Below are 27,044 nucleotides of genomic sequence, written 5' to 3'. Positions count from 1 at the left end.
CTCCTTGTTGTTTACATAACACACATGTATCAATGTTTCGGTCAATACAATTATATCATGGTATGCAAACATTTATCACAAACACAAAGATATATTATAATAACCACTTTATTATTGCCTCTTGGGAATATCTCCAACAACGGCCAGGGTCGCCACCCAAGCCGTGACAAGCCGCATCCCTGCGCCATAGAGATGTAGCCGCACCGCCTTCCGGGGCCGCCGCCTCGGCTCACAGCCACCTACTCGAGGCCGCCGCCTCGGCATCCTCCAACGCAGACGGTAAGGCAACGCAGCCCGGCAAACAAACCACCCTCGCCGAGTGAGGTTTATGCCCTCCAAAGACGACACCTCTAAGAAGGGAAGCAATGAGACCGCCGCCAACGCCCGCTCTGGCCGAGGCAAGAGCTTGGGTTTTCACCCTGAGGGCACGAATCCTCGAAGGCAGGAGAGGTAGGAGCTCCACGACGATGCCTCCAAGAAGGGGAACGGCGCAGAGCTTTCACCGGGAGCAAGCACCCTCCCACCGAGGCTTCCTTCATCGGCAGGGAAGCCGGAGCACGCCATCATGTGCGCCATCACCATCGACCACCTCGCCCACCATGACGCCGCCGCTGCCGGGGTCTCCGCCCTAGCACACCACCACCACCTAGCAGCCGCTGCAAACATGCAGCACCTCCACGGCCAGGGGCCCCGCGCTGGCCTGCCGAAACGCCGCCGAAACGCCCAGACCACCCGCGCCCCGAGATAGCCCGACCGGTCCGGCCGGCCGCAGCCGCACGTCCCCCACGCGCTGCCTACAGCCAAAAGCGTCGCCGCGCCCTCCGCACGCCGCCACGCCCGCAGCACGCCGTCGCGCCCGCCGCCCGAGCGAGCTCCTTCTCGCCAGGGGATGCGGGAGGGGAAGAAGCGCCCCGTCGCCACCTTCCTCGGGGTGCGCGCGGCTTTGTCGGCCCCCTCCGGTGGCGGCGAGGCAAGAGAGGGAGGAGGTGAGGGCCTCGAGGCGGCGACGGCTAGGGTTCCCCCTTGGTCGCTAGAGGAGGGCGATGTGGGGGGGGGGGGAGGGGCTTGTACAGGCGAGAATGGATGCCTTTTCCTTTGAAAGATTTATATAATCTCAAGTTAAATATGGGGAAACATACTCTAACAGGAAGAAACCAAATGACCTTTTAGTATCTTGGATTTATTTGGCATGAATTTTTTTAAAATAATATGTTTATTTTATTAAATTTCATGAATATTACTTAAATCAGAGGATTTTTAAAAATTATACGGCCTAGGCCAATAGTTCACCGACAAGGACCTTTCGGCCAACAAGATGTCAATTAATACTTATTGGCTAACTGTTAGCTAATAAGTACGCCCATAAGTACTAATTGGCATACGGTTGGCCGAAAGGTCCTTGTCGGCGAACTTTTAGCCTATGTTGTATTATTTTTGAAAATTCTTTGACTTGCGTAATATTTCTGAAATTTAATGAAAATGTATTTATTTTTTTAGCAAGGTGCATGCCAATAACCTGAATATTTTTCATTAATCAAACTCCTAAGTATACTTGAAACATTTTGCATTACATGGCGTACTTTCTAAATGAATCAGGCTTGGATTGACAATTTCCGTGCATGCATACAGTTTTTTAGTATTTTGCATTACAGTACGATTTTTTAGTCTTTCATTAATTGGGTCAAAAGAACCTGTCATGATTTTGATCTGAAGCAAAATAGTGATATCCCACTAACCTGAAACTGAGAAAGGTGAGCAGAGTTGAAAAATCCTCAATCATGCAGTTTCATGGACATTAATTTTAACATTTGCGAGGAAGGTAACTCCGAGCTGGCTAGGCTGTGAAAGTAATTGGAAAGCGTAACCCTAAACCTGGGTCCGCGATGCTTATATATAGTCAGACATATAACGCCCACCTCGTGTATATGCGAGGGGGTATAATACAAGAGATATACACGTCTACAGCTAGTATATACATATACAGCTGTTTAACATAGGCATCTGGTGATTTTGTCTGAACTTTTAGTATAGGCACGAATGACTAGGCAACACCGTGGTACCAGGCCACGGGACAAATCAGATATGGTAAGTAAAACCCAAAAAAAAAATGTATAATAGTACAACGTCCTCAGGTATAGAACATAAACGTAAACAATTATGTGGGCTATTTGGACGTCCCGGAATAATTTTGTGCATGGTAAAGGAAGCCTTGATCCTGGTTATTCGATAAAAATGACGCGAGATGCATTAGCACTCCTCGATATTCTGATCCAGCGTGCTAGGATCTTGCCAGAGGTCATGGATGAAGGCCTCCGGATATTAACTGTGTGAAAATTAATACTGGCATCTCAATGGATGCTTTGAAGAGTGGAGCAGGAGGTACCGCGAGATCTCCTTTTGGCTTCACTGGAGCTTGGAGTAAACCATACCCGGGTATCACAAATCCTTTGATAGCGGAGGCTTTATCTCTTAGGAATAGTGTGATCTTTGCTAAGCTTTGAGGTTTTTCGCGAGTAGTTTTGCTTAGAGGTTGTCAACCTCTGGGACTATCGCGCAGTTTCTCGCTCAGTGGTAGCGCCAATTCTCCTAGAAATTGAAGGGCTAGCCTCATATTTTGTTCATTTTGTTATTCATCATGTAATAAGAGCAGCCAATGTGCCGGCTTACCTGTGTGCTAAGTTTGGTTGTACACAGGAGGAAACAAGCTGTTGGATGGATCTGGTACCCAGCTTCCTCACGACCAGCCTTCAGGCTGATCTGATACTGCTAGAGCTTTTCTTTCTGATTCTGAATAAACCCTGAATTTCCACGCAAAAAAAGCGGTTCGTAGGCTATAGGGCTTATTTGTTTCGCACTGACGGATGGGACACACATGTAAAATGGTATCAAAGGCCACATGTGCCAGATAAAAATATTAGGAGCTTTTTTGCGAAAACTATAACGCCACATGTCAGCGTCCGGTTGATTGAGGCCCAAATCTTCACATGATTACAAGTTGTAGGAAGTTTCCCAGTTTGCAAGATGTAGGACCAAATCATTACATGATACTGTAATTACCTCTTTTCAAAAATAAAGGGCGCTTGTGCTCATGTGCCCAAGACACTTTTTGGCAGGCAAGCGGCAGAAAATGCTCGTTTCGCACTCCATGGTAAAGTACACCGATTGAAACGAATCGGCAGCGAAATGGCCAATGAATCCTTTCGTAACTCATCATTTATTGGTAAAAATAGAAAAATGTATAAATGAGGAGAAAAAACAATAGTAACGTGATCCCCGGCATCTAGCATTTTACTCACAATGGTTGGTCATATAATCACGATTCATAATGGAAAGGGCATATACTTATTTACATACCAAATCCTATGATAGGTCACACATTGAGGGAATTCACGCCACTCTTAAAAAAGAAAAAAAGAACGTTGGTTACGCACTTTCGAACGAAATCTAGGGTCACTTCCTTCTTAGTCGGTCACATGTGTAGTAGAAGAACATTATTCGTCTCGGGCAGCGGCAATTTAGATTTGCAGCAACGACACTTTCAAGTTCGTAGATCTTCGGAACCGACTTTGTCATCCTCTTCCCCCACCGCTGTCTCCAGCAGTTGTGTGGCATCGCATCTCAGGAACTGGCTTGTCCTCTTCATCTTCGTTCGCAGGGTCTCCCCGCAGTCTCCGCCTATGGTAGGCCATCCTTATTTTCTCTCGCGGTTGTAAGACCATATAACCCTCTCTCGGCCCCACTGTTAGCTCGTTAGTTTAGCCTTATGCCTGATTTTGTTGTTACTTATGCATCGTCGATTTAACTAGAATGAACAAATGGATCTTATCATTTAGGAAGCAGCCCTCATAGCTGTGATTCAGACTTGGATCCTTTTGGTCCATAGGAGAGCAGTTGGTCGCAATTTCAGGGACGTGGTCAGATATGCTCGCATGCTTGAATGTGATAGAAGAGGATGACAATCTGACGTACATCTACAACTCAAAGGATGTTGAGGTTGCGAACAGGTAGTGGTCACATTTAGTGTTAGAGGTTGCTTCAATATAGCATCCACGCCTATATGGAAGAGCAAGTAGCAATGTTCTTTCATATTCTAAGGCATAATAAGAGATTTTACAGAACATGGAGGAGATTCACCAAGACAATGTCCCACTATTCCGAGGAAGTCGTGTCCGCTAGAGCCATATGCTCATTGAAAACATACTTTGTGTCCTCAAGGCAACATTCATCTCCATCTTCTTCTTCTTTTTACCGTCATACTGATCCACCTTCGACTTTAAAGGTGGATTTGGTTTCTTACTCGAGCATAAGAAAGAGCATCCTCGGCAATCTTCTTCAATATCAACATGGAGACAAACTCACTCGGCATTTGATTGCAAGATGTGGAAATACGGTCTCCCAAGATATGTTTCCATCAAAAGGCATGATGGCTTGAGAACTTTCGCTTGATCTAATCCACATCCTTACTTTTGTGATCCTTCATGCATGGAGACCGGAAGCGTCACGAGTCTTCGATATAGTTTTTCAGGCGGCGCTCTGTCATTCATCACCAACTCACCGACTATAGTTTGGACAATATAAAACTCGGTGCTTCCATTGCCCATGAACTAAACGTTGAGATGACCCCAAGCTTCTGTTGGTGACACAAAAGGACGAATGTGTATTGATGACCCCCCAGCCCACTTGCTCCCCAGTAATACGGCCCAAGGTCCGTCACTGAGGTAGTAGCATATTGAGCCGAAGGTTCGCCACTGAGATAGTAGCATATTGAGTTGGTGCATACCCATAAGTCCAAACTTAAGAAGAGTAATACATTTCAACACTTTCTTCCTCCTCCCTGGTAAGAAGCTCGGCGATAGTCCGAGGACTCTAGAGCTGTTCTGGAAGGACAATGATGAGGCGGAGGAGAAAGAAGAATAGGAGTAATCGAGTAAGTATGCTCCATCAGTCGATCATGCGCCAGCTTGAAAAATTCAGTCGAATTCTACACTGCAAGACTTAAATTTGTAGTATTGATATTTTTTTTCCTAACAGTGTGGCGTAATCCTGTAACTTTCTAAAAAAAGAGTCATAATCCGGTTCTTGGTTCTGGCTGAATTTCTAGTTGATGACATGTTACCCTGTTCCTACACATATAATTAATTCATCCCGTGCAGCTCGGTTTTCATTCTGCACCAGCCATCTCCGAAGTTCCTACACTTATTATGCATTTTTCAGTCCAAAATCTAGTTCATTGATCTGATCGTGTATGATTAGTTTCTTTTTTGCACATAGTGGCAGTGAGGTATATTGCATGTATCAGTATATGGTCATGGTCAGTAACATGTGATCAACTAGTTTTTTTTTCCAGACACATCAGCTAGTTTTCTGAATCGCTGTCTACTGCTGATATTTTCGTTTCATATCATAAAAGCGAATGGGGGCAACAGATGGACAAGAATTGAATCACTTCTTTATATTTCAACTCGTTAGATAATTTGCACCACTTTCTTTGTACACTATCTGCATGATCCTAAGCTACGCCTATAGCAAGAATTTTCAGGAAATGAGAATTTTCCTCATTCCCCGTTTCTCAGAAACCCGAGAGAGGTGATCCTCCGTTGAAGCTCGCTAGATCAGAGTCCAGAGATTGCGTTATCTGCTCCTTGCACACCCCCAGCTCATCAGATAGCTTCTCGCACAGCTGCAATACATTCTCATCAGTATCATGCAAGTTTTTTGTTGTTTCATCATAAGTCAAATTTGTTGGTGAGATGGTGTTCGCTGTTACCTCTCTATACAGTGTACGATCTCCATGGGATTTCTTCAGCTCAACAACATACAGTGACGGCCCCAGTTCAAACACCTGAAGATCAGAAGGAACTGTTAGTATAGCTGATGTGTTATCCGTATTACATTGTGTACATACTGAACTATCCTGCAATTACCTCAGCACAGGCAAGGAATGATGATGGATCTCTTGCGTTCTTTGGATTTTTACACTTCGTGACTTTGAGCTGCAAAATAACACGATTATCAACTTTTTGCTGTTCAATCACTTACTTCAACCATTGTGATGTGATGAGAAAAGATCTGAATATTTACCTTATTATGCCCCCTCTGAGCTTGGAATCCCATCACTGTCACGACATTCTCGATCTTGTCAAACAAATCCTTGGGTGAATGTATGGATGTGAATCGTATCTTTCTTTGAGACACATCCTGCAATGGATGCAGAAAATGGTAAGGTGAGATGAGTAATATTCATTCCTTGACGTCCACATTCATTGTTAGTTGGTCATCGTACTCATCCTAGATTCAGAAGAAAAAATGTATACGCTATTAGGATTAACTGAGTGTTGTAATAAGTATTGCAAGATTACGTGATGACAGCTACAATGTCTTATGATGCTAATAACACAGCTCAAAACCTTCTTTTGACAGGATGAGTGACTTCACAAAGAAGGGGCTGAAAAGAGAAGGGGCTGGACGAACCTCTTCCTCAAAGAAACCTGATAGATCAAGGGAAGACGCCATCCCGATCAACTGAAAAGCGTTGATATGAGTAGGCTTTTCCTGTCCGGCTTCATCAATTTGCTTCAGGATAAAGATACCACCAGTCAGCTTTAAGAAATACTACTTTTTGGAAGTACTTCAGATCTAACAGTCTAGAAAATGGTTATACCTCTTTCTTTGAGAGAACTGGACCGAGATTTATATCATCATCATCATCATCATCGTATGGAGCAGCAGGAACATAGTTCTTCCGAAACCATGCATGTTCTTTGATCCCTGCAATGGTAATCCTCTTCAACGGGTTTGGTTCAAGAATCTTACGAAGAAGATCCTGTGCAGCCGGCGACAGCCACTTGGGGATCTGCATATCTCCCTTGAAAATCTAGACCAACAAAACAATATAAAACGCCATCATCAGGATGATTTGAACTTTGAACACGTGATAGACCGACAGTGCAAAATAAAAGGATGTTTTATCTGGAAGCCTACCTTTTGATAAAGGACAACAAGATTCCGGTCATCGAATGGAAGGTATCCAACCAGCATTACGTAAAGAATTACTCCGCAAGACCAGATATCTGACAAGGAGCCATCATAACCTCTATTTTGCAAAACCTGCAGAAATTTGGTACCAAATCAGCACCTAGAGGAACTAATTTTTAGGTTACTTTCTTGCTGTAACTTTCTTACCTCTGGAGCAATGTAATTAGGGCTGCCACATGTTGTATGCAACAATCCATCAGTCTGAAAGATGAAGTGCACATAATTAGTAATCCGTGCATAGATTGGATTGATTTTGTATAGAAAAACCCATATTCAACCGAGTATCCAGATCAGCGTACCCCAAGATGTTGAGGCAAAGCACTGAGACCAAAGTCGGAGATCTTTATGTTGCCTTTTCGGTCGACAAGAACATTTTCCGGCTGTAACAGGAGAATGAAACCATACTTAAGATTTTGTATTGCTGATGTTAAGAGTAAAAAAATAATAAACATGCGACTGAGGAAGCATGCCATCGTGGTATCTGTGACTTAAAATAGCAAATAAAGTAAACCATTTGATAAGTACCTTAAGGTCTCTGTGGTAGACACCTTTATCGTGGCAGTAGGCCAAACCATCAATTAGCTGCTGAAACAGCCTTCTTCCTTCTTGTTCCGAAAGTTTTCCTTTGATGGCCTTTAATAGTTACAAGTGAAACAAAAAGAGCGTCAGAAGATCTAGCACCAGTTTTGTAAGGAGAAGACAACGTTTTGAACAGGGTTTTCGTGGCTTACGATCTTGTCAAAGAGCTCGCCCCCATTCACGAACTCTAGCACCATGTAAATCTTTGTTTTGCTAGCCGCAACCTGAACGAGATAGATCACGGTATCACCAACTGTATTTCTTTTCAAATGCACATAGTATGAATCCTAGTAAATTTCCATACATTCCCCTAACTACATATGTGTGCAAAGAGAAGAGTTGTCTGCAATTATAGTCTGTATAGGACAAGCCGGCTTGCACATAATTGCGATAAGCCGGATAAAGTTGGCAGCGCATCATGATTGCGATTATGCGGTAAGGCAATGACAAGAAGACTTGTTTCTTTGGGGAAGTGTGAGTAGATTGATGTTTAGATAACGTTTAGCAGGACATCATGTTAGACAAATACACACCTTGGCCTTTACTTGGACAAGTTGTGATTAGCCGATCTAGCTAGCCCACGTACTGTGTACAACTACTGATATACTTATGTGCAGTGTTTGTTGTTTGAGAGGCTGGTGGTTTGGGTAGCAGACGAACCAAACGGGGCGTTGGGTTGGCAGGCAGCTGTTGATGATGCTTGGGGTCAATCACCATAGAATAGCGTTCATCTCATCTCATCAGGGAAGAGAGAGAGAGAGAGAGAGAGAGAGAGAGAGAGAGAGAGAGAGAGAGAGAGAGAGAGAGAGAGAGTGGAGAGTTGAGGGCGCCGCGCAACAGGCGGGAGAGAGTAGGTGGCCACAACTGCAAGGAACGAAACGCGGGTCCCGCTCGAGGATATAGGACAGACGTGTGCGGGACCCGAAGCTTTTAATTGCATGGATAATGAGGATTTAGGCTCGCTCATCACACGGTGGCCCAGCTGTCAGCGGGACGGGCCGACCTGGGAAGGCAGCCACATGGCTGACGTGACGGCTTACCTTGGTGGCAGAACGTGCTGGGTGGGCCTCATGCTTCTCATGCTTCTGTAGAGGGAGTTGGGTGGGGACCCAGCCTCGTGGCATCCGCTGACGTGGACTTAATCGGGCCATTTCTAAATATACTACTGTAGTACTGTAGTTGAGGACTAGAGGAAATTCTAATTCTTCAATGGAGTTTCAGTGCAAGTTAATTTTCCCAACCAGGGTACTAGGCTGGTTCGACGGCGCGTGTCACGGTGGCGCGAGCGAAACCGGCGGCGACGTGCCGTGCGGCGGCGGTTGCGTTGCGTATAGTAGTATTCCTTAATTTGCGTCTCGTACAGGATACCACGAAAGCTCATTTCCGTTTTTATTAATTTATTTACTAAGCCTGCCAGTAGCGTAGTACTAAACCCCCTCCGTTTTTTTGTCCAAAAGGAGATGGAGCAAGCAAGCCAAGAACCAGAGCCGCTACGCAATCTTAACCGGAAACCACTACTCTAGAAGCTCTAGAAAACACTAAAATAATTCTGCTGCTAAGTGCCGAGACAAGAAGCAGTGGAAGGTAATTAAAACCAAGTCTAGATTCGGTGGCCGGATGAGCACGCACCTCATGCAAGCAGACGACATTGGGGTGCTTGAGAAGCTTCAATGTCCCGATCTCCCTCCTGATCTGCTCAGCGATTCAGAAAATACGAATCAGTAACCCAGCCCGAACGGCAGCGACCAAGAGAAAAATCGCTGGAAACGGACAGGGGAATCCCCGAGATCCTACCTGGTCGTCGAATCGGAGGGAGAGGATCTTGCTGCGATCGAGGATCTTGACGGCGAAGTGGGCGCCGGTGGCGAGGTGGCGCGCGTACTTGACCTTGCCGAAGTTGCCCTCCCCGAGGGTCCGCCCGATCTCATACCTCCCCAACAGCGACGACCGGGTGCACTGATCCTCCTCGCCGCTCTTCACCATTCACAAACGCCTCCTCCCTCGCGAGATCCAAAGCCGACAACCGCCCGGCTAATCTGTGTTTCCTGACTCTCTCTGCGTGTTTTCTTCTTTGGTGGATTGGGCGAGAAATGGAATGGAATGGATGAGGCGGGTAGGCAGAGGGAAGAGTCAGATGGCCGGCTACTTATAGCTCCCTCCTACTCTGCTCCCTCGTCTTCCTTCCCTTGGGTATGGTTGGTTTGCTGTTGCGTTGCTCTCTGTCTTCTTCTTCTCTCCGGCTGGCTGTCTGGCTGCCCCCGTGACCCGTGTGGTTCCGTGAGACGCCAACAAGCAAGCGCACACGCAAACAACTGGTAGCTCTAGGAGAACTAATAAAAAAAATACTCCAGGAAAATCGACAACCGGGCTTCCGGTCCTAAATGCCCGTGTCCACCTCCACCCAGCAAAACCACACTTTTTTTTTCTGAACAAGAGCAAAACCATACTTGTTTCATTGGTCCACGCGCGCCTATCTGTAACGTGTTGGAGAACCACGGTGACCAACATTTCAGTAACATTCGAGGCCTAGCTTGGACTACGAACCAGTCCATACGAAACCATCAATCAATCAAATGATAAGAGCATAGGAGCGACGAATAGAATTATAATTACGGGGTGCGATTCTTCTGTACGCATGAGGGGTGTTTTGAAAACACAAAGGCCTTATCACAAAGGAGGAAGATGTCAAGTGCTGAGTCAGCTTACATACAGAACCCAACACATCCGTAAACGCAACAGCAAACATAAACATAGTAGAATTAAACGGTACGCCTCACGGTCCAAGGATGCACGCGACAACAATAACATCATCATAGGGGGAGGACCGATACGCGATGCGGAAGATGGACACGCCCGGATTGGAATGGTAAGTTCGTCCCGCCTTCAAACATTTCATGGTGTCCGCCACATTTCAATGGTCGGCCCATTCAAGGAAATAGCACACATAACTCACAAATACTATCTTCTTCACAATAGACTTGACACTAGAGCTCTTCTACAAAGGAAGAATTTTGTGATGGATGATTATTCTTGTGTCATGTGCAATCAGCAGCATCTGGAGACAAGGGATCATCTATTCTTCTAATGCCCCTTTGTTGCTTTATGCTGGCAATCTCTCTGTTCTCTCTGGGTTCCCCCTCCGCCTGGACAATTTGATCTTCAAGAGGTTTTGTCTAGCCTTAAACTGTCTATATCCAAACCGTTTTTTATGGAGATTATTATGCTGGTCACCTGGTCCATATGGATCACACGCAATGACTTTATCTTCAAGGTTGCTCCTCCTAGTGTCTACAGATGTCGGAATAAGTTTAAAGATGAGCTTTTTTCCTTCTAGTTCACAAAGCAAAGAAGAAGTCTTATCATGGCATAGTTTTTTGGGTGGAAAATTTTAGATAGCTTTCTTCTTTTCTTTTGGCCTGGAGCCTCTTGCTTTTTGGTTGTTGTTGCTCCTCTCAAGCAACTATTTTATCTTGTAGACTCTTTTTTACAATCATATAAATAAAATGAAAAACACACAGTGCCACACATTTTAATCATCGGCAGATACAACAAAAATTAACATATTGGGGAGCATCATACTTGGTGCACACAAAAATCGAAGAGATAACCACACACTAGGTTAGTGCACAACACAAGGTATTGCAAAAACACCTCCCGAGCACATAGTAGTGCCACAGATTATAATCATTGGCAGAAGTATCCAAGATTGGCTTTACACATCATAATTACGGACATCATCATTACGATACCTAAATTAATGTTCTAACAGATGTCCCTATGATATCAGGGAGAAAGCACATCTAAACTATTGTGCACTACTATGTATTGTAGAGACATTTGCTGAAACCTCTAGTCACTGATATAATCGGACATTTAGAAACAATCGTGGACAACTAGTGCGGTTGTACACAACACATGCTAAATGCAAACTATCCATGTTTAAATCATCCGCCAAATAATTCAAACAACCAGCCTCATATGAATAACCAATAAATGGATACATACTAATCATCCCCTTTGCATAAATCATCGGCCTTACATTAACAACTAAATTAGTGCAAAAAATCCCCAAATGTTGCAACATCGAAGCCGAAGAAACGCATCAGGCCGGGCAAAACATAACACTAAATCGAAGCAACGTAAGGAAGATATGCACATGTTGACACCTACAAATAGACCTCTTAAGTGAGATAGATGAGCTTAGCTCTTCTTTTGATTTTTTTGAGTTTAGTTTTGCTGGTAGAAATGCTAATATGGTAGCTCATGAGTGTGCACGCTATGCTTGTGAGAGTGTTGTAGATGCAGTTTTGGTAGATGTTTATCCAGATTTTCTTGGCCATAGCCTAGAGGCTGATTGTAACAGTGTTATTATGACTTAATAAAGCAGTGTGTTCTCCCAAAAGAGAAAAAGTTGACCTAGCGAACAAGTAAGAAGATAATTGCTTATACTGACGGAAAATTAACTCTGTAGTTAGCATCTAACGTGTATGTTATGGATAAACATAGAACTAGAGTGTTTGAGAGCTTATCGAGAGCTATCTTCGCCTGCTTCCGATAACACGCTCCTCGAGGGTTAAAATCTTGGCCTATTTTGAGAACCGTGCAACGCGTGCCGAAACATATGGTCATTTAAACTCTGAAAATTCACCCAGCCATATGCTAGATATCACTTGGCGAGAGGTCAAACACGACCCAAGCTTTCGTTGCATATACAGTTGTAATATCCTTACCATATCATAATTAATAAATTGGATTGATGGAGATTATCTATATGGCGAGCGAGGTGCCCACGACTTGGGGCGAGCGGATTGGGATGAGATCTCGGATTGGATCTCCAACCCCATTGGAACCCACTAGTCGGGAACTACAAGTCCTTATCATCATCATAATAATGGAAGGATCAGTCGTACTCTATATATACATGGAGATCACATCGATCAGTTGATGAGCATTTCTGTAATTAACTAGTAGTTCGATCGTGAGCCCCATGCGACTTGGCTTTGCTGTGAAGGGATGCAGCATCCTATTTCGTATCATGTTTTGTGTTTGACTTTCTTTTTTGTGGGACACGTTTTGGCTTCCTCATTTAGAAGAAAACAGATTCCTTAGCTGTCGTTTTTCTTTGTTTAGTAGTATACTCATGATACTTTGGTGATTTGCAGGTCCCGCGGTAGTTCAAGGTCGTGTCAATTCTGGCTGGTCACAGATGCGCAAAGCCCACGTTCTCTCATTTTTTTGTGTGTGTCGAGCTACACAGAGATCCTAATAAACTGGTTAGAGCATTTCTAGCGGATGTACTATTAAAGTCTCCTACCGCATAAGTGATTTGCGGTTGCTCTGCCACCTACATGGCTATATAGCATAATTTAAAAAAACATCTGGCGCCACGATTTCTGTGAGCACATAATACAAAAGCATATATGCAGACTGGTATAGAGAAGTAAATAATTGGCTAAAACCCTTGATCTAATTATAGCTCGCAGGGTATCTACGCGGCCTTGATGAAATTTGCCCACTCCTGATCGGCCTCCTGCACAAAAATGACACAATCTGATACTACCTCAGACATGCGAGTTTTTCTTTTCTTTAGCGGCCTTGAATATTAGTTATTCCGTGCTGAAAGTTTGGACGTTGGTAGAAGTGAACATTGCCAACATGTAGAGGTAGTTTTAGGATTTGTTGGAAACTTTAGAATGGCATTTTCCATTTTATTTAAACGAGGTACATGCTTCTAAAAATAAATTTACTTCAGCCTCACCTAAAAAAACGTGTGCCCCAACTTTCCTGAGTTGTTAGCGTGACTAGTTAGCGGTGATATTTATCGGGGCCGTGCTCTTTATCCTAATTCCTAAATGACCCTTTTCTAAACTTGAAATGGAGGTCACACCTATTTTGGTTGGCAAGTTTCTTCAAAATACATGCTGAAAATGACAAACTCATTTGAACATAATCATATCTAATGGAGTGGCCTACGTGTTTTTTTACCTAGTGTGTCCAAAATGCTTGGAAACTAGCCAACACAAGTAACGTGTTCTAGCTGTTTTGGGCCCCAAAAAGGCTAAATCATTTTAGGTTAGCCATCGCAACGGAAACACTAAGGTTTTCGAAGAAATAAAAAGTTGTTTAAAATTTAGGGAGAGCCACATTTAGGTCAAAATAGCCAATCTAAATAGCATGACCTAGCTGATTTAAGACAAGAAACTACTATAGCATGTTTGGTTGGGAGGAGTTGGAGGTAGGGAATGGGAGTTGAAGGTATATGGAGTTTTAATCCACCGATTGTTTGGATGGAATGGGACTTAGCTAGGGAATTGGAGAGGGAATTCACGTGGTAAACTCCCACAAAACTCTTACCTGGGGGAGGGTAGGTAATTGAGATGGGGGATTGGGAATTCACGTTAACTCCCATTCCATTTCCCTTTAATTGCCAAACAAGCTGCTAAGTCATTTCAGTTTAGCCATCATAAACGGCGTGTTATGTGCTTCAGTTAAATCATTCAGTATGACACAACTAAGAAAAAAAATCGAAAAAACATAGTAATTGGTTTAAACTGATATTTAGTTGAAAGAAGTCACCGCTGGGGCTGGTGCAGCTACCAGCTCACTGTGCACGTGCCGGTCGCAGTCTGGGGTCGGGCCTATCCAGTGACACAAATTATTGGGACACGCATGTGGCCGTGTACGCCCGATCGGCGCTGCGGCAACCGGCGACCGATCCCGTTGGGCCGCGCGCGTACAATACATGCACCACGTACTCTGCGGCTTGTCGCTGCATCGAACGGGCGGGCGCGCGAGCTAGCCGCCGCGGCTGTGTGTTGCGTTCGTTTCCAGGCACAGCAAAAGGCGTCGAAACAAGGAGGGTCGGCACTGTCACACCACTGCTTCTCGAGTCTGGGCCCTGAATGTTGCGTGGATAGTGTTTAATCTGCGTACATCATGTTGATCTTGAGTGTGGACCTGATGCATGGTTTGTGTGGACCTGACGCCCTATTTTGCTTGATGCATACATTTTCTTCCGAAAATAGAAGAAGATGGATACACAAACCAGGCACACCAGATCTGTTGCTGCGAAACAAGCCAGGGCGCACGCAGCTAGCGCCGCGAAAACCGTGAGACGGCATGTGCAATCTAAAATGTCTGAACGTGTGAAGATCGTCAGCACGCACGAGCCGTGGATCGATCCAGAAACAAGTGCCATGTATGTATGTATGTCAGGGTAGTTTGCTTGGTTTGTCGAAATCATCTGTTCTGCCGAAACATGCCAAATCAGATGACTCAGCGTGCCTTGGCGGCGGCAGTTCACCGCATTTCCGGCAGCCCGGCCGGACTTGCTCCGGCTCCGGCCCTCCCCCGGGCTACACCGCCCCCGGGAAACGCCTCCTCCTTGCGATGAGTCAGGAGGCTTCCAATCATGCGTACGGTGAAACGGACCATTCCGATGCCTCGTCCTCGTGCGGCGACGCTGACCTGTCTCGCCTCGCTCTCGTAGCCCGGCGCGATGTTGGCCAGCCCGGCCAGCCATCGCCACAAGTTGATCCCGTACGTCGCTCTCCTTGGCTTCTTCCTCCCTGCTCGGAGTACATCAGTACATGGCATTGGCCGCCCAAGTATCTCCGACTCTCCTTCTCGTCTGAGTAGACAGGAGTAGAGTGCTACCGGCGAGATCTGGCTGGCCACAACCTTACAAGGACAGCGGGGCCACCCAGCCAATGGCGACGGTCCGGTCCTCATCTCGTGGTTTACGCCCCCGTTTTTTTATTTTGCTGTTGCACACCCTCGGAGACTTATGCGGGCATTGACACTGCCCACCCAAGCTCGAGCTCATCTCCGCCGCATGCACCACCCACCGGCACGTGCATGCACGATACATTTCCATGCCAACTAGGTAAAACATAAATCACGGTCCTCCTACCGGCCATGTTTATCCCGACAGAAGCTTCCGGAGAAACAAACAGTCAGGGCTCAGGACGTACAAGTCCGACAAAACGAAACGATACACCTGTCTAGCGTCGTCGTGTCCTTCGTCCTTGCGCCGCGCCGCGGCCGCGGCCGCGCGGACGCACTTTTCTGTGGTCCAGCTAGCGGCTCGTGGGGCTCGTTGCGTAGCCCGGTCCATTTTAGCAGCTCGACACATTTTTAGTTGGTGTACACACGCCTGCTCCACACGCTAGCGTGTGATCGCTACGCGCGCGCTAGATTTCGCCCATGAATTTGTCACATGTTTTTCCTCCCTTGCTCACTATCGGGTCCCAACGAATGAATTTCAAATGGTTTCCTAACGTAAAGGGCTGATGACTTATTTGTTTATCCTTTTTTTTGCTGGTAAAGGATCTTATCAAGAAGACAGGGTTACAAGCATCTCACAATCCAACTCGCGAAGAACTACATCATGTCCAAACATCGTACTCCATCCATCTCAAAGAATAAGGCGCCCGCTATTTTTCGTGTTTTCTGTGTGACCAAGATTTACTTTAAATATATAAAAATCTTTGTATAAAATTAGCAAAAGCGATTTTCAATATGAATCCAACGATACTATTTGTCTGAGAAACACAGTACAAACGCATGCGCTCACATACGCACGCATACACTCACCCCTATAAACGCACACACGCACACCCTACCCCTATGAGCACCTCCGGAAGACTGAGCCGGCGGATTGGATCTTGAAATTGACGAAGTCACCACAAGCGCCTCGCTGTCGACGGGAATGTCGCTTCGTACTAAATAAATATTCCGCTTTTATGAGACACACAGATGTCAAACCTGATGTTTGAACTCTGGTGGGTTGGGGTACAACCACCCTCCTAACCACCCAACCTCGGGTACTAATTATATATAATATATTCATAATTTTGTTGCTCAATTTTTGTGATCAAAATTCATATTAAAATATGTGTACGTCTTATTCGTTAAAATGGAGGTAGTATTATTTGTATATCCATTTGACACACTACAAATTTGCAATGAGTGTCCACGTTCACATGGCATGGATCTCTTTTGGTCACCTATGGTGAATGCTTTAGACTGCTCATATTGGGAGTAACATCACATCTCAAGGCATTTTGGTGACATGGCATGTTAATAAATGAAGAAAGAGATTGAGGTGGTAACTAGCTATATCACCATAATATCACACACCTCAAGGCAAGATTAGTCTACAACATAATAAATAATATAATGCATGACATCACATATAAGTTACTACCCACTATATGAAGGTAGTAACCTAGAGTAGTAACATGGCATATGTTAATAGTCTAAGTTACTCCCCACTATGACCAGCCTTAGCCCCAAAAGGTTAGGATCAATTTAACTCTCGATTCCATGGACCCAACATAGTCGCATGATCTGTTGGAGATAGTGCTCTAGAGGCAAATAATAATAAGTATTTATCATTTATATCTTAAATGTTCGTGAAAGTTTCTTGCCATGCTATAACTGTATTAAGCGCAAACATTAATACATGTGTGGTATTGTAAACGAACATGGGTACCTGGCAAAGTACACATGTACGAGCTAGCTTATTGTGGTCAATCGTTGATCAACGTTTTCCCGTCATGGACACCAACGTCACTCACAATGGGGATATGGTGGACATACCCAATATATAAGTATCGTAATGCGATCAAAGTCGTGTTAAGTTCAATGTTACGATGTTTATGAAAGTGTAGTAATCTAATCATTAAACCGTGAGATCATATTAGAATCAATATCACCGGCGACTGCTTTGACATCATCAATCGCTACTACGTAACATGGTTCATAAAGTGTTGCTCGGTATTTCAATGGGATGGGTTGAGGCATATGTATCAATAGCGGGATTTGTTCATCCGCGTGACGGAGAGATACATAGGGCCCACTCGGTGAGATTACATCCGCGTGACTAGGTCATGGGAATGGAATCGCACAGAACAAGTTGAATAAGCCTTGTCGGTAACGAGATCGAACTATGTATAACGATACCGATGATCATGTCTCCAACAAGTGCCGGTATCGAGGAACAAAGGGAATATGACTCAACGTAATGGTTCAAACAACAATCATATTTTCCTGGAATACATAGGGATCATTATGGTTCTCCAGACCCCCGCATGATCATTGATCGGAGAGCCATCTCGATCATGTCAACATTATTCCTGGATCGTAGGTTAACACACTTAAGGGTTCAACAAAACAAAAGATAGTTTTGGATTCATCAGAATTGAGAGGGAAAGCCGAAAAAGTGTTTCGGGGTTATCCGAAGGGTGTTCGGAGAAGTCCGAGAGGTATCCCGAAGTATTAGCAATTAAGAGATATGTCTAATATGTTAATTATATGAATTAATATATAAAACTATATTCAATATATTAAAAAGGCCTCCTTACCTTGATTGGGTCCCATATTACAAAAGGGCCCATGGGGGAAGGGCGCGCGGTAGCCCTAGGGCTGGCCGGCGGCCATCCCACCTCTCCATCCTATTTTTTTCCACATTGCCTAGCAAAGTGCCCACGTCCCCCCTTTCCCCCTATATAAAGAGGCCAGGTGGAGGGATATAAATATACAATAAATTAGGAAAATCCCTCTCTCTAGTTTTCTTCTCCGCGTGGTTCCTCGAAGAACTGCGCGCGGAGGGAGATAACTCCACCTAGTACACAGCAGCGCTGCGGGGATCCGTGTCCAGGAAATCTACTTCTGCAAATTCGCTGGAATGGAGCTGGGAGCCTCGTTGAGCATCTTACGTGTGCGAAACTACGAGTTGTTGCACCTGCGGCACTTAACATCGTTGGAGAGGACCATGATACGTCTCAAACATATCTATAATTTTTGATGCTCCATGATTGTTTTACATCAATTCATATATGTTTTTCTTACACTTTGTTGCACTTTTACATGATTTCCGGCACTAAACTATTAACAAGATGCGACAGTGCCAGTTCCTTGTTTTCTGCTGTTTTTGTATTTCAGAAAAGTTATACAAGAAATATTATCGGAATTGGACGAAACAAAAGCCGAAGACAATATTTTACCGAAACGAATACGAAGTCCAGAGGGGGGGTCGAAGAGGCGCCACAGGGCGGCCAGACCACCCCATGGCGCGGCCTAGGACTAGCCCGCGCTTAGGGGGGTCTGGGCCCACCAGGCACCCCACCGACCTAAATCCTCCGCCTATTTATATATCTTCTCGGGAAAACCCTGGATACCCGAGCCTCCATCCACAAAAAGTTCCATCGCGGCGGCCATCGCAGAACCCATCTCGGGGGGTTCTGAAGCTCTTCCCGGCACCCTGCCGGAGGGGAAAATCATCGCCGGAGGCATCTACATCGCCATGCCTGCCTCTAAAGTGACGCGTGAGTAGTTCATCCCTGGACTATGGATCCATAGCAGTAGCTAGATGGTTGTCTTCTCCACTTTGTGCTTCATATATCGGTCATGTGAGCTTCCCTACATGATCAAGATCATCTTTATGTAATCCTATATGTTTGGTTTGCTGGAATCCGATGAATATTGTGTACTATATTGAGATTGATTATATACTCATGTCATATGTTATTAGTGATATTGCATGCTCTCCATTGCTAGTAGAAACTCTGGTTAAGTGGACACTTGTGACTCCAAGAGGTGGTATTTATGCTCGATAATAGGTTCATGCCTTTAGTTTTCTGGGAGAGTGACTTTATAACTTCTAAGATTGTAGATATGTTGTTGCTACTAGGGACAAAACAACAATGTTTTATCTGAGGGTAATTCTATTGTTTACTTTACACACATTGCTTAATGCGATAGTCTGTTACTTGCAACTTTATACTGGAAGGGATGTGGACGCTAACCTGAAGGTGGATTATCAGTCATAGACGCAGTTGGACTACGGTCTATGTATTATGTTGTAATGCTCAGATCAAATCTCATAGTAATCATCTTATCATGTATTGATCGATATTCTTTCAATTTCCCAGCTGTAATTCGTTCACCCAACATGCTATTTCTTTATGGAGAGACACCTCTAGTGACCTGTGGACCCCGGTCCTATTTCCTTTACTGATAAATTCAACTGCAATCTCGTTTTATTTACTTTCTGCAAAAATCACCTTCCATTTGATACGTCTAATCCTTTGTGTTCAGCAAACCGATGAGATTGACAATCTCACTGTAAGTTGGGGCAAAGTTCTTTGGTTGTGTTGTGTGCAGGTTCCACGTTGTTGCTGACGCCGGTAGTGTGCCGTGCCACTAGTCAGCCAGCAAAACCTTAGAAGTCACGCATTTCTCCTACTGGTTGATTAAACCTTGGTTTTGTACTGAGGAAAAACTTGCTGCTGTACTCATCACACCTTCCTCTTGGGGTTCCCCAACAGTGTGAAGTCGGCATAACGATAAGCACCATCAAGAATTTCTCTGGCGCCGTTGCCGGGGAGAAAGAGGATTTCTGCAAGGGGAGTCTCTCATCTCCAATCTTTTTTACTTTGTTATAGATTTCTTACTTTACTTTATTTTGTTGTGTTTGCTTTATTATATTAAAAAAACAAAAAATAGTTTACTTTTATAGTTGTCTTTATATCAAAAACACAAAAAAATTAGTTTCTATTATAGCTGTTATTTCTGTTGCTTAGTTTTAATTTTGCTAAAATGGGTTCCGCTGAAAATACTAAGTTGTGTGACTTTATTAGCACCAACAATAATGATTTTATTTGTACACCTATTGCTCCACCAGCTCCCGAAGCATCCTTCTATGAAATTAAACCTGCTTTATTAAATCTGGTTATGAAAGAGCAATTTTCTGGTGTTAGTAATGACGATGCCACTTCTCACCTTAATAACTTTGTTCAACTTTGTGAGATGCAAAAATATAAGGATATAGATAGTGATATTATAAAACTAAAATTGTTTCGTTTCTCTTTGAGAGGTAGAGCTAAAGATTGGTTGTATCTTTGCCTAAAAATAGTATTGATTCTTGGGTTAAATGCAAAGATGCTTTTATTGAAAAATATTATCCTCTTGCTAAGATTTTATCTTTGAGAAGTGACATAATGAAATTTACACAATTTGATAATGAACATGTTGCTCAATCTTGGGAAAGAATAAAATCTTTGGTAAATAATTCTCCCACTCATGGACTGACTAATTGGATGATCATCCAAACTTTTTATGCAGGACTAAATTTTCTTCAAGAAATCTCCTGGATTCAGCTGCTGGAGGTACCTTTATGTCCATTACTTGCTGCAACAAAATTACTTGATGACATGATGATAAATTATTCTGAATGGCATACCGAGAGAGGTCCACAAGGTAAGAAGATAAATTCTATCGAAGAACCCTCCTCTTTGATCAGTGATAAAATTGATACTATTATGTCTATGCTTGTTAATGGTATAGCACATGTTGATCCAAATAATGTTTCGCTAGCTTCTTTGGTTGCTCAAGAAGAGCATGTTGATGTGAATTTCATTAAGAACAACAATTTCAACAACAATGCTTATAGGAATAATTTTGAAAGCAACAATTATATGCCATATCCTTCTAGTAGTGGCAATGGTTATTATGGTAGATCGATGCCTAGTGAGGAAAAGATTTTAGAAGTTGAAAAAGCCACTAAGAACTTTATGCAAATGCAATATGAGAAAAATAAAGTATTTAATAAAACCATGGAAGAACTATCTGGTATGTTGAAAAATATTAGTCATCAACTTGAGAATTTAAATAGGGAAATTTCTGGTTTGCAAGTCAAAATTTCAAATGTTGAAACTAGTATTTCCTCTTTGTCAGAAGCACAAACTTCTTTGATTAATAAAATGGCTGCTAAACCTATAACTATGGATGAAAATCCCTTTGCTACTACAAATGCCATTCAAGTTAGAATTAATGAAAATGTTAGGATATTGGCGGAATTGCATGCTAGGTGGGAAAGAGAAGATGAACTTGCTAGAAATAATAATTTGACTAAAGTTTATACCATCACCACCACCAGTAGTAATGAAGTTTCAAATGCTAGCCACTATCCTACTATTAATGGTAAAGTAAATGGTGAAGGAAAAGTCCCCGCCCTTTCTACAAAATTGTCTGAAATCACTGAAACTGCTCCTGATAAGTGTGCTGAAATTTTTCGGACTACGGGAGACAAGATTCCTTTTACCTTTGATAATAATGAGTTTGATTTTGATGATTGCAATATCTCTGAAGTAATTAAGTTCTTACAAAATATTGCTTGAAGTCCTAATGCTAGTGCTATAAATATGGCTTTTACAAAGCACATTACAAATGCTCTTATGCAAATAAGAGAGGAAAAATTAAAACGCGAAGCCTCTATTCCTAAAAAGTTAGAAGATGGCTGGGAGCCCATCATTAAAATGAAAATAGATGGTTTTGATTGCAATGCTTTATGTGATCTTGGAGCAAGTATTTCTGTTATGCCTAGAAAAATCTATGATATGCTTGAATTGTCACCGTTGGAAAAATCTTATTTGGATGTTTATCTTGTTGATATTACTGCAAAAAAATCTTTGGGGAAAGTTGATAATGTTCTTATTATGGTTCACAATAACCTGTTCTCCATTGATTTTGTTGTTTCGGATATTGAATGCAATGCTTATTGTCCAATTATTTTGGAAAGACCGTTTCTTAGAACTGTTGGTGTTGCTATTGATATGAGAGATGGGATTATTAAATATCAATTCCCACTCAAGAAAGGTATGGAACACTTCCCTACAAACAGAAATAATTCATCTTATAACTCTATTATTAGAACATATTATGATGTTGATGCTTCTTCACTTGATAATACTTGATGTTCGCATTTTTACTGCGCCTAGCTGAAAGACGTTAAAGAACAACGTTTATGGGAGATAACGCATGTTTTATTTACAGTAATTTTTCTTTTTTTCATTCTTGGAAATTATTACTACTGTAATGACCTATCCTTATCATTTTTATTTCGTTTTTGTGCCAAGAATAGCCTCTAATAGGAAGAAAGTAATGTTTGAGAAAGTTGCTGTCCTGAAAACACATTGTGTGCTGTTACCATAAAATTAGCCTGAGCAGAATTTTGAGCTATAATTTTTTATGCATATGCCTCAGGTTATTATCTAAATTTATTATCTAAATTTATTATCTAAATTTCTGCACTATTTGCATTTGCTTCTTAAATCTCTTCCTTTTTGAGTTTTTTTATCAAAGAGCTTTTTGAAAGGTTGCTATAATAGATTATGCTTTAATATATGTTTATTATATGTTAGTACTGAACACAAGTGGATTTGTTTATTTTGATTGTACTAATGCTGCTAATGAACAATTGTGTGAAATTTTTGTATGAAGGAAGTTTTCAAGTGTAGGGAAAGAAGAATGATGTGATGAGATGAAGAATGGACAAAAGATCAAGCTTGGGGATGCCCCTGCAACCCAAGACATATTCAAGAGGTACAAGCGTCAAAGCTTGGGGATGCCTTGGGCATCCCTGATAGGATTCAGAACATAGAAAACAAAAAGTTTCCTACCGCAAGAACGAATAACAAGCCAAGATCCAATCTAGAAGATGGTAGTGATGTCTACGGGAGCTTCTATTCTTGTAGACAGTGTTGGGCCTCCAAGAGCAGAGGTTTGTAGAACAGCAGCAAGTTTCCCTTAAGTGGATCACCCAAGGTTTATCGATCTCGGGGAGGAAGAGGTCAAAGATATCCCTCTCAAGCAACCCTGCAACCACAAAGCAAGAAGTCTCTTGTGTCCCCAACACACCTAATACACTTGTCGGATGTAAAGGTGCACTAGTTCGGCGAAGAGATAGTGAGATGCAAGTAATATGGATGAGTATGAGTGGTAATAGCAATCTGAATAAAATATGGCAGCGAGTAAACATGCAACAAAACAGTAAACAAACGGAGATTCGATGCTTGGAAGCAAGGCCTAGGGATCCCGCTTTCACTAGTGGACACTCTCAACAATGATCACATAATAGGACTACTCTACACCCTCTTGTTGGATGATGAACACCACTAAGCGTGTAGGATTACACGAATCCTCAATGCCGGAGTTAACAAGCTCCACGAGTATTCGATATTCATGTTTAAATAACCTTAGAGTGCAAGATAGATCAACACAATCACACCAAGAACTAACATAGCATGCACCACTGTCACCATCACACTATGAAGGAGGCATAGATCACATCAATACTTATCATAGCAATAGTTAACTTCATAATCTACAAGAGATTACAATCATAACCCACGCCAAGTACTACACGATGCACACACTTGTCACCATTACACCGTGCAGGAGGAATAGACTACTTTAATAACATCACTAGAGTAGCACATAGATGATATTCAACTAGATCACATAAAGAGAGAGATGAACCACATAGCTACGGCGGAGCCCTCAGCTCAGGGGTGAATTACTCCCTCCTCATCATGGAGACAGCGATGGCGGTGAAGATGGCGGTGGAGACGGCGGTGGAGATGACTCCGGGGGCAATTCCCCGTCCCGACGAGGTGCGGAACGGAGACTTCGTCCCCCGAGAGTTTCGCGATGTGGCGGCGCCCACGGAGTCTTTCCGGAGTTTCGTCAAGAGGTGTCGAAGTTTTAGGTCACGACGGCTTAAATAGGCGAAGAGTCGGAGTCGGAAGAGTCCCGAGGGGCCCACACAATAGGGTGGGGTGACCACCCTCCGGGCCGCGCCGGCCTATGGGGAGGAGGCCCCGGGCCTCCCCCGGCTTGCCCTTCGGCTCCGTGAGTCTTCCGGCGAAATAGAATTTCTGTAATTTTTCCGGATTTTTCCGAGCACTTTGGTTTTTGGGCCTTTTCCGCAATAAACGGACATAATAAACAGAAACTGGCACTGTTGCATCTTGTTAATAGGTTAGTCCAATAAATGCCATAATATGATATAAAGTGCAAGCAAAACATGTAGGTATTGTCATAAAACAAGCATGGAACATCAGAAATTATAGATACGTTGGAGACGTATCAGGTAGCAACGAGAAGATCATGAGACTAACCCTCGAAGATTTTCAAAGCCTACGAGATTAGATCTTGTTGTTGATGTAGTCGATCATTTGCCGCTTTCAAAAGTGCGTAGAAGATCTTGACGGTGCTACAGTCGGGCAGCACCTCCGTACTCGGTCACACGTACGGTGTTGATGACGACGTCCTTCTCCCCGTTCCAGCGGGCAGCGGAAGTAGTAGATCCTCCTCGGAATCCCGACAGCACGACGGTGTGGTGGCGGTGGTGATGGATATCTCCGGCATGGCTTCGCCTAAGCGCTACAGGAGAGAGGTGGAGGAGGGAGTGGTGCTAGGGTTTGGGAGAGAGGGAAGGGTGCGGCCAAGGGCAGCCTTGATGTAGCCGGCCAGCCCCCTCTCCTCCTCTTTATATAGGTGGAACACCCAAGGGTTTGCCCAAAGATGTGAATAAGACCCCTATTCAAAAACTGCCATATGGACGAAACCTAGGGGGACAGGGACTCTCCCCTTCCCCCCTTGTTGGCCGGCCAAGGAGGTGGAGTCCACCATGGACTCCACCCTCCCACTTGGTTGGCTGGTTGGGGTTGGTGGAGTCCAACCGGGACTCCACCTTCCATGGTGATTTCTTTCGGAAGGTTCTAGAACATTCTAGCGCCTTCCATAAATGCACTGGATCATTTCCAAACTTGAAAAGTGACTTCCTATATATGAATCTTATTCTCCGGACCATTCCGGACCTCCTCGTGATGTCCTAGATGCCATCCGAGACTCCAAACAAAATTCGAACTCCATTCCATATTCCATATCTACTTAAAACGACATCAAACCTTAAGTGTGTCACCCTACGGTTCACAAACTATGGAGACATGGTCGAGACTCCTCCCTGACCAATAACCAATAGCGGGATCTAGAGATCCATAATGGCTCCCACATATTCAACGATAACTTAGTGATCGATAGAACCATTTACATACGATATCGATTCCCTTTGTCTCGCGATATTTTACTTGTCTGAGGTTTGATCATCGGTATCTCCATACCTTGTTCAACCTCGTCTCTGACAAGTACTCTTTACTCGTACCATGGCATGTCATCTCTCTGACAAGTCACATGCTTGCAAGCTAATCAGACGATATTCCACCGAGAGGGCCCAGAGTATATCTATCCGTCATCGGGATGGACAAATCCCACTCTTGATCCATATGCCTCAACTCACACTTTCCGTATACTTAATCCCACCTTTATAACCACCCATTTACGCAGTGGCATTTGATGTAATCAAAGTACCCTTCCGGTATAAGTGATTTACATGATCTCATGGTCGAAGGACTAGGTAACTATGTTTCGAAAGCTTATAGCAAATTGAACTTAATGACGTGATCTGATGCTACGCTTATTTGGGTGTGTCCATTATATCATTCATCTAATGATATAACCTTGTTATTAATAACATCCAATGTTCATGATCACGAAACTATGATCATCTATTAATCAACGAGCTAGTTATACAAGAGGCTTACTAGGGACTCCTTGTTGTTTACATAACACACATGTATCAATGTTTCGGTTAATACAATTATAGCATGGTATGCAAACATTTATCATAAACACAAAGATATATTATAATAACCACTTTATTATTGCTTCTTGGGCATATCTCCAACAGTCTCCCACTTGCACTAGAGTCAATAATCTAGTTTACATTTGTAAAGATATAACACCTTGGCCTTATGGTGCTTATCATGTTTTGCTCACGGGAGAGGTTTCAGTCAACGGATCTGACACGCTCAGAAATGTATGTATTTTGCAATTCATTTGCATCTCAACGCATCACTCATTTTCCAAATGAGTCGGCATTAATCTTATATGTTCGGTCTTCTGGTGGAAACTTAATTCCGCGGTCTGAAATATGTCACTAATATTGTCACACACAATATAGCTTCAAAGTTCTGACACTATCGGAACTACACCAAGTTCTCAAAGAACTTCTTGACTTAACATCCTCAGTCATTGTCAAAACAATGACATACTCTGCCTTCGTTTGTAGAATCCATCACAATATTTAGAACTCATCTAAATCTAGCATAGACTTCTTCTAGCTCATTGTACTACCTTTTAAACAACACTTAGCCTAATTGAGATTTGAAATTCATTTTTATATGTGACCAAACTAATATCGGTGCAACACCTTACAGCGATTTGTTTGTCATTAACCCATACAAAAACTATATTTATATCCTTGGTTCTTCTAAAGTACTCAAGGATATTCTTACTGTCGTCCAATGATCATCACATGAATCATTCTGGTATATGCTCATAACACTTTAGCACAGGACATCTGATTTTGTACATATTATTCGTGATCTAAAATCACTCATGTGTTTTTACTCATCGAGTGTCAAATACACTCAAGTCTTGTTAAACCTTCACATGAAAAGAACACCTTCTTAATATTTTTATATTGAAATACTTCAATATTCATTCTATGTAATTTAACTTAA

At 43.2% G+C, this 27,044-nt stretch overlaps 1 protein-coding gene across 1 annotated transcript; it reads right to left on the bottom strand.

Moving 5' to 3' along the window:
• Positions 1 to 5,429: 5,429 nt before the first annotated feature.
• Positions 5,430 to 9,732, bottom strand: LOC124660526 (CBL-interacting protein kinase 1-like). Its single transcript, XM_047198346.1, has 13 exons — positions 9,409 to 9,732; positions 9,244 to 9,306; positions 7,767 to 7,838; positions 7,561 to 7,668; positions 7,335 to 7,415; positions 7,183 to 7,236; positions 6,982 to 7,107; positions 6,662 to 6,874; positions 6,472 to 6,573; positions 6,082 to 6,198; positions 5,925 to 5,993; positions 5,768 to 5,842; positions 5,430 to 5,680 (listed from the first exon to the last, which is right to left on the bottom strand). Exons 1-13 carry the CDS (start codon positions 9,595 to 9,597, stop codon positions 5,570 to 5,572), a joined length of 1,380 nt encoding a protein of 459 aa, XP_047054302.1. The 5' UTR covers positions 9,598 to 9,732; the 3' UTR covers positions 5,430 to 5,569.
• Positions 9,733 to 27,044: the final 17,312 nt, after the last annotated feature.

The sequence above is a fragment of the Lolium rigidum genome, chromosome 6, assembly GCF_022539505.1.
Source record: "Lolium rigidum isolate FL_2022 chromosome 6, APGP_CSIRO_Lrig_0.1, whole genome shotgun sequence".
Lineage (NCBI taxonomy): Eukaryota > Viridiplantae > Streptophyta > Magnoliopsida > Poales > Poaceae > Lolium > Lolium rigidum.
The sequence above is the reverse complement of the archived record's forward strand: the minus strand, read 5'-3'. Positions and strand labels throughout refer to the sequence as shown.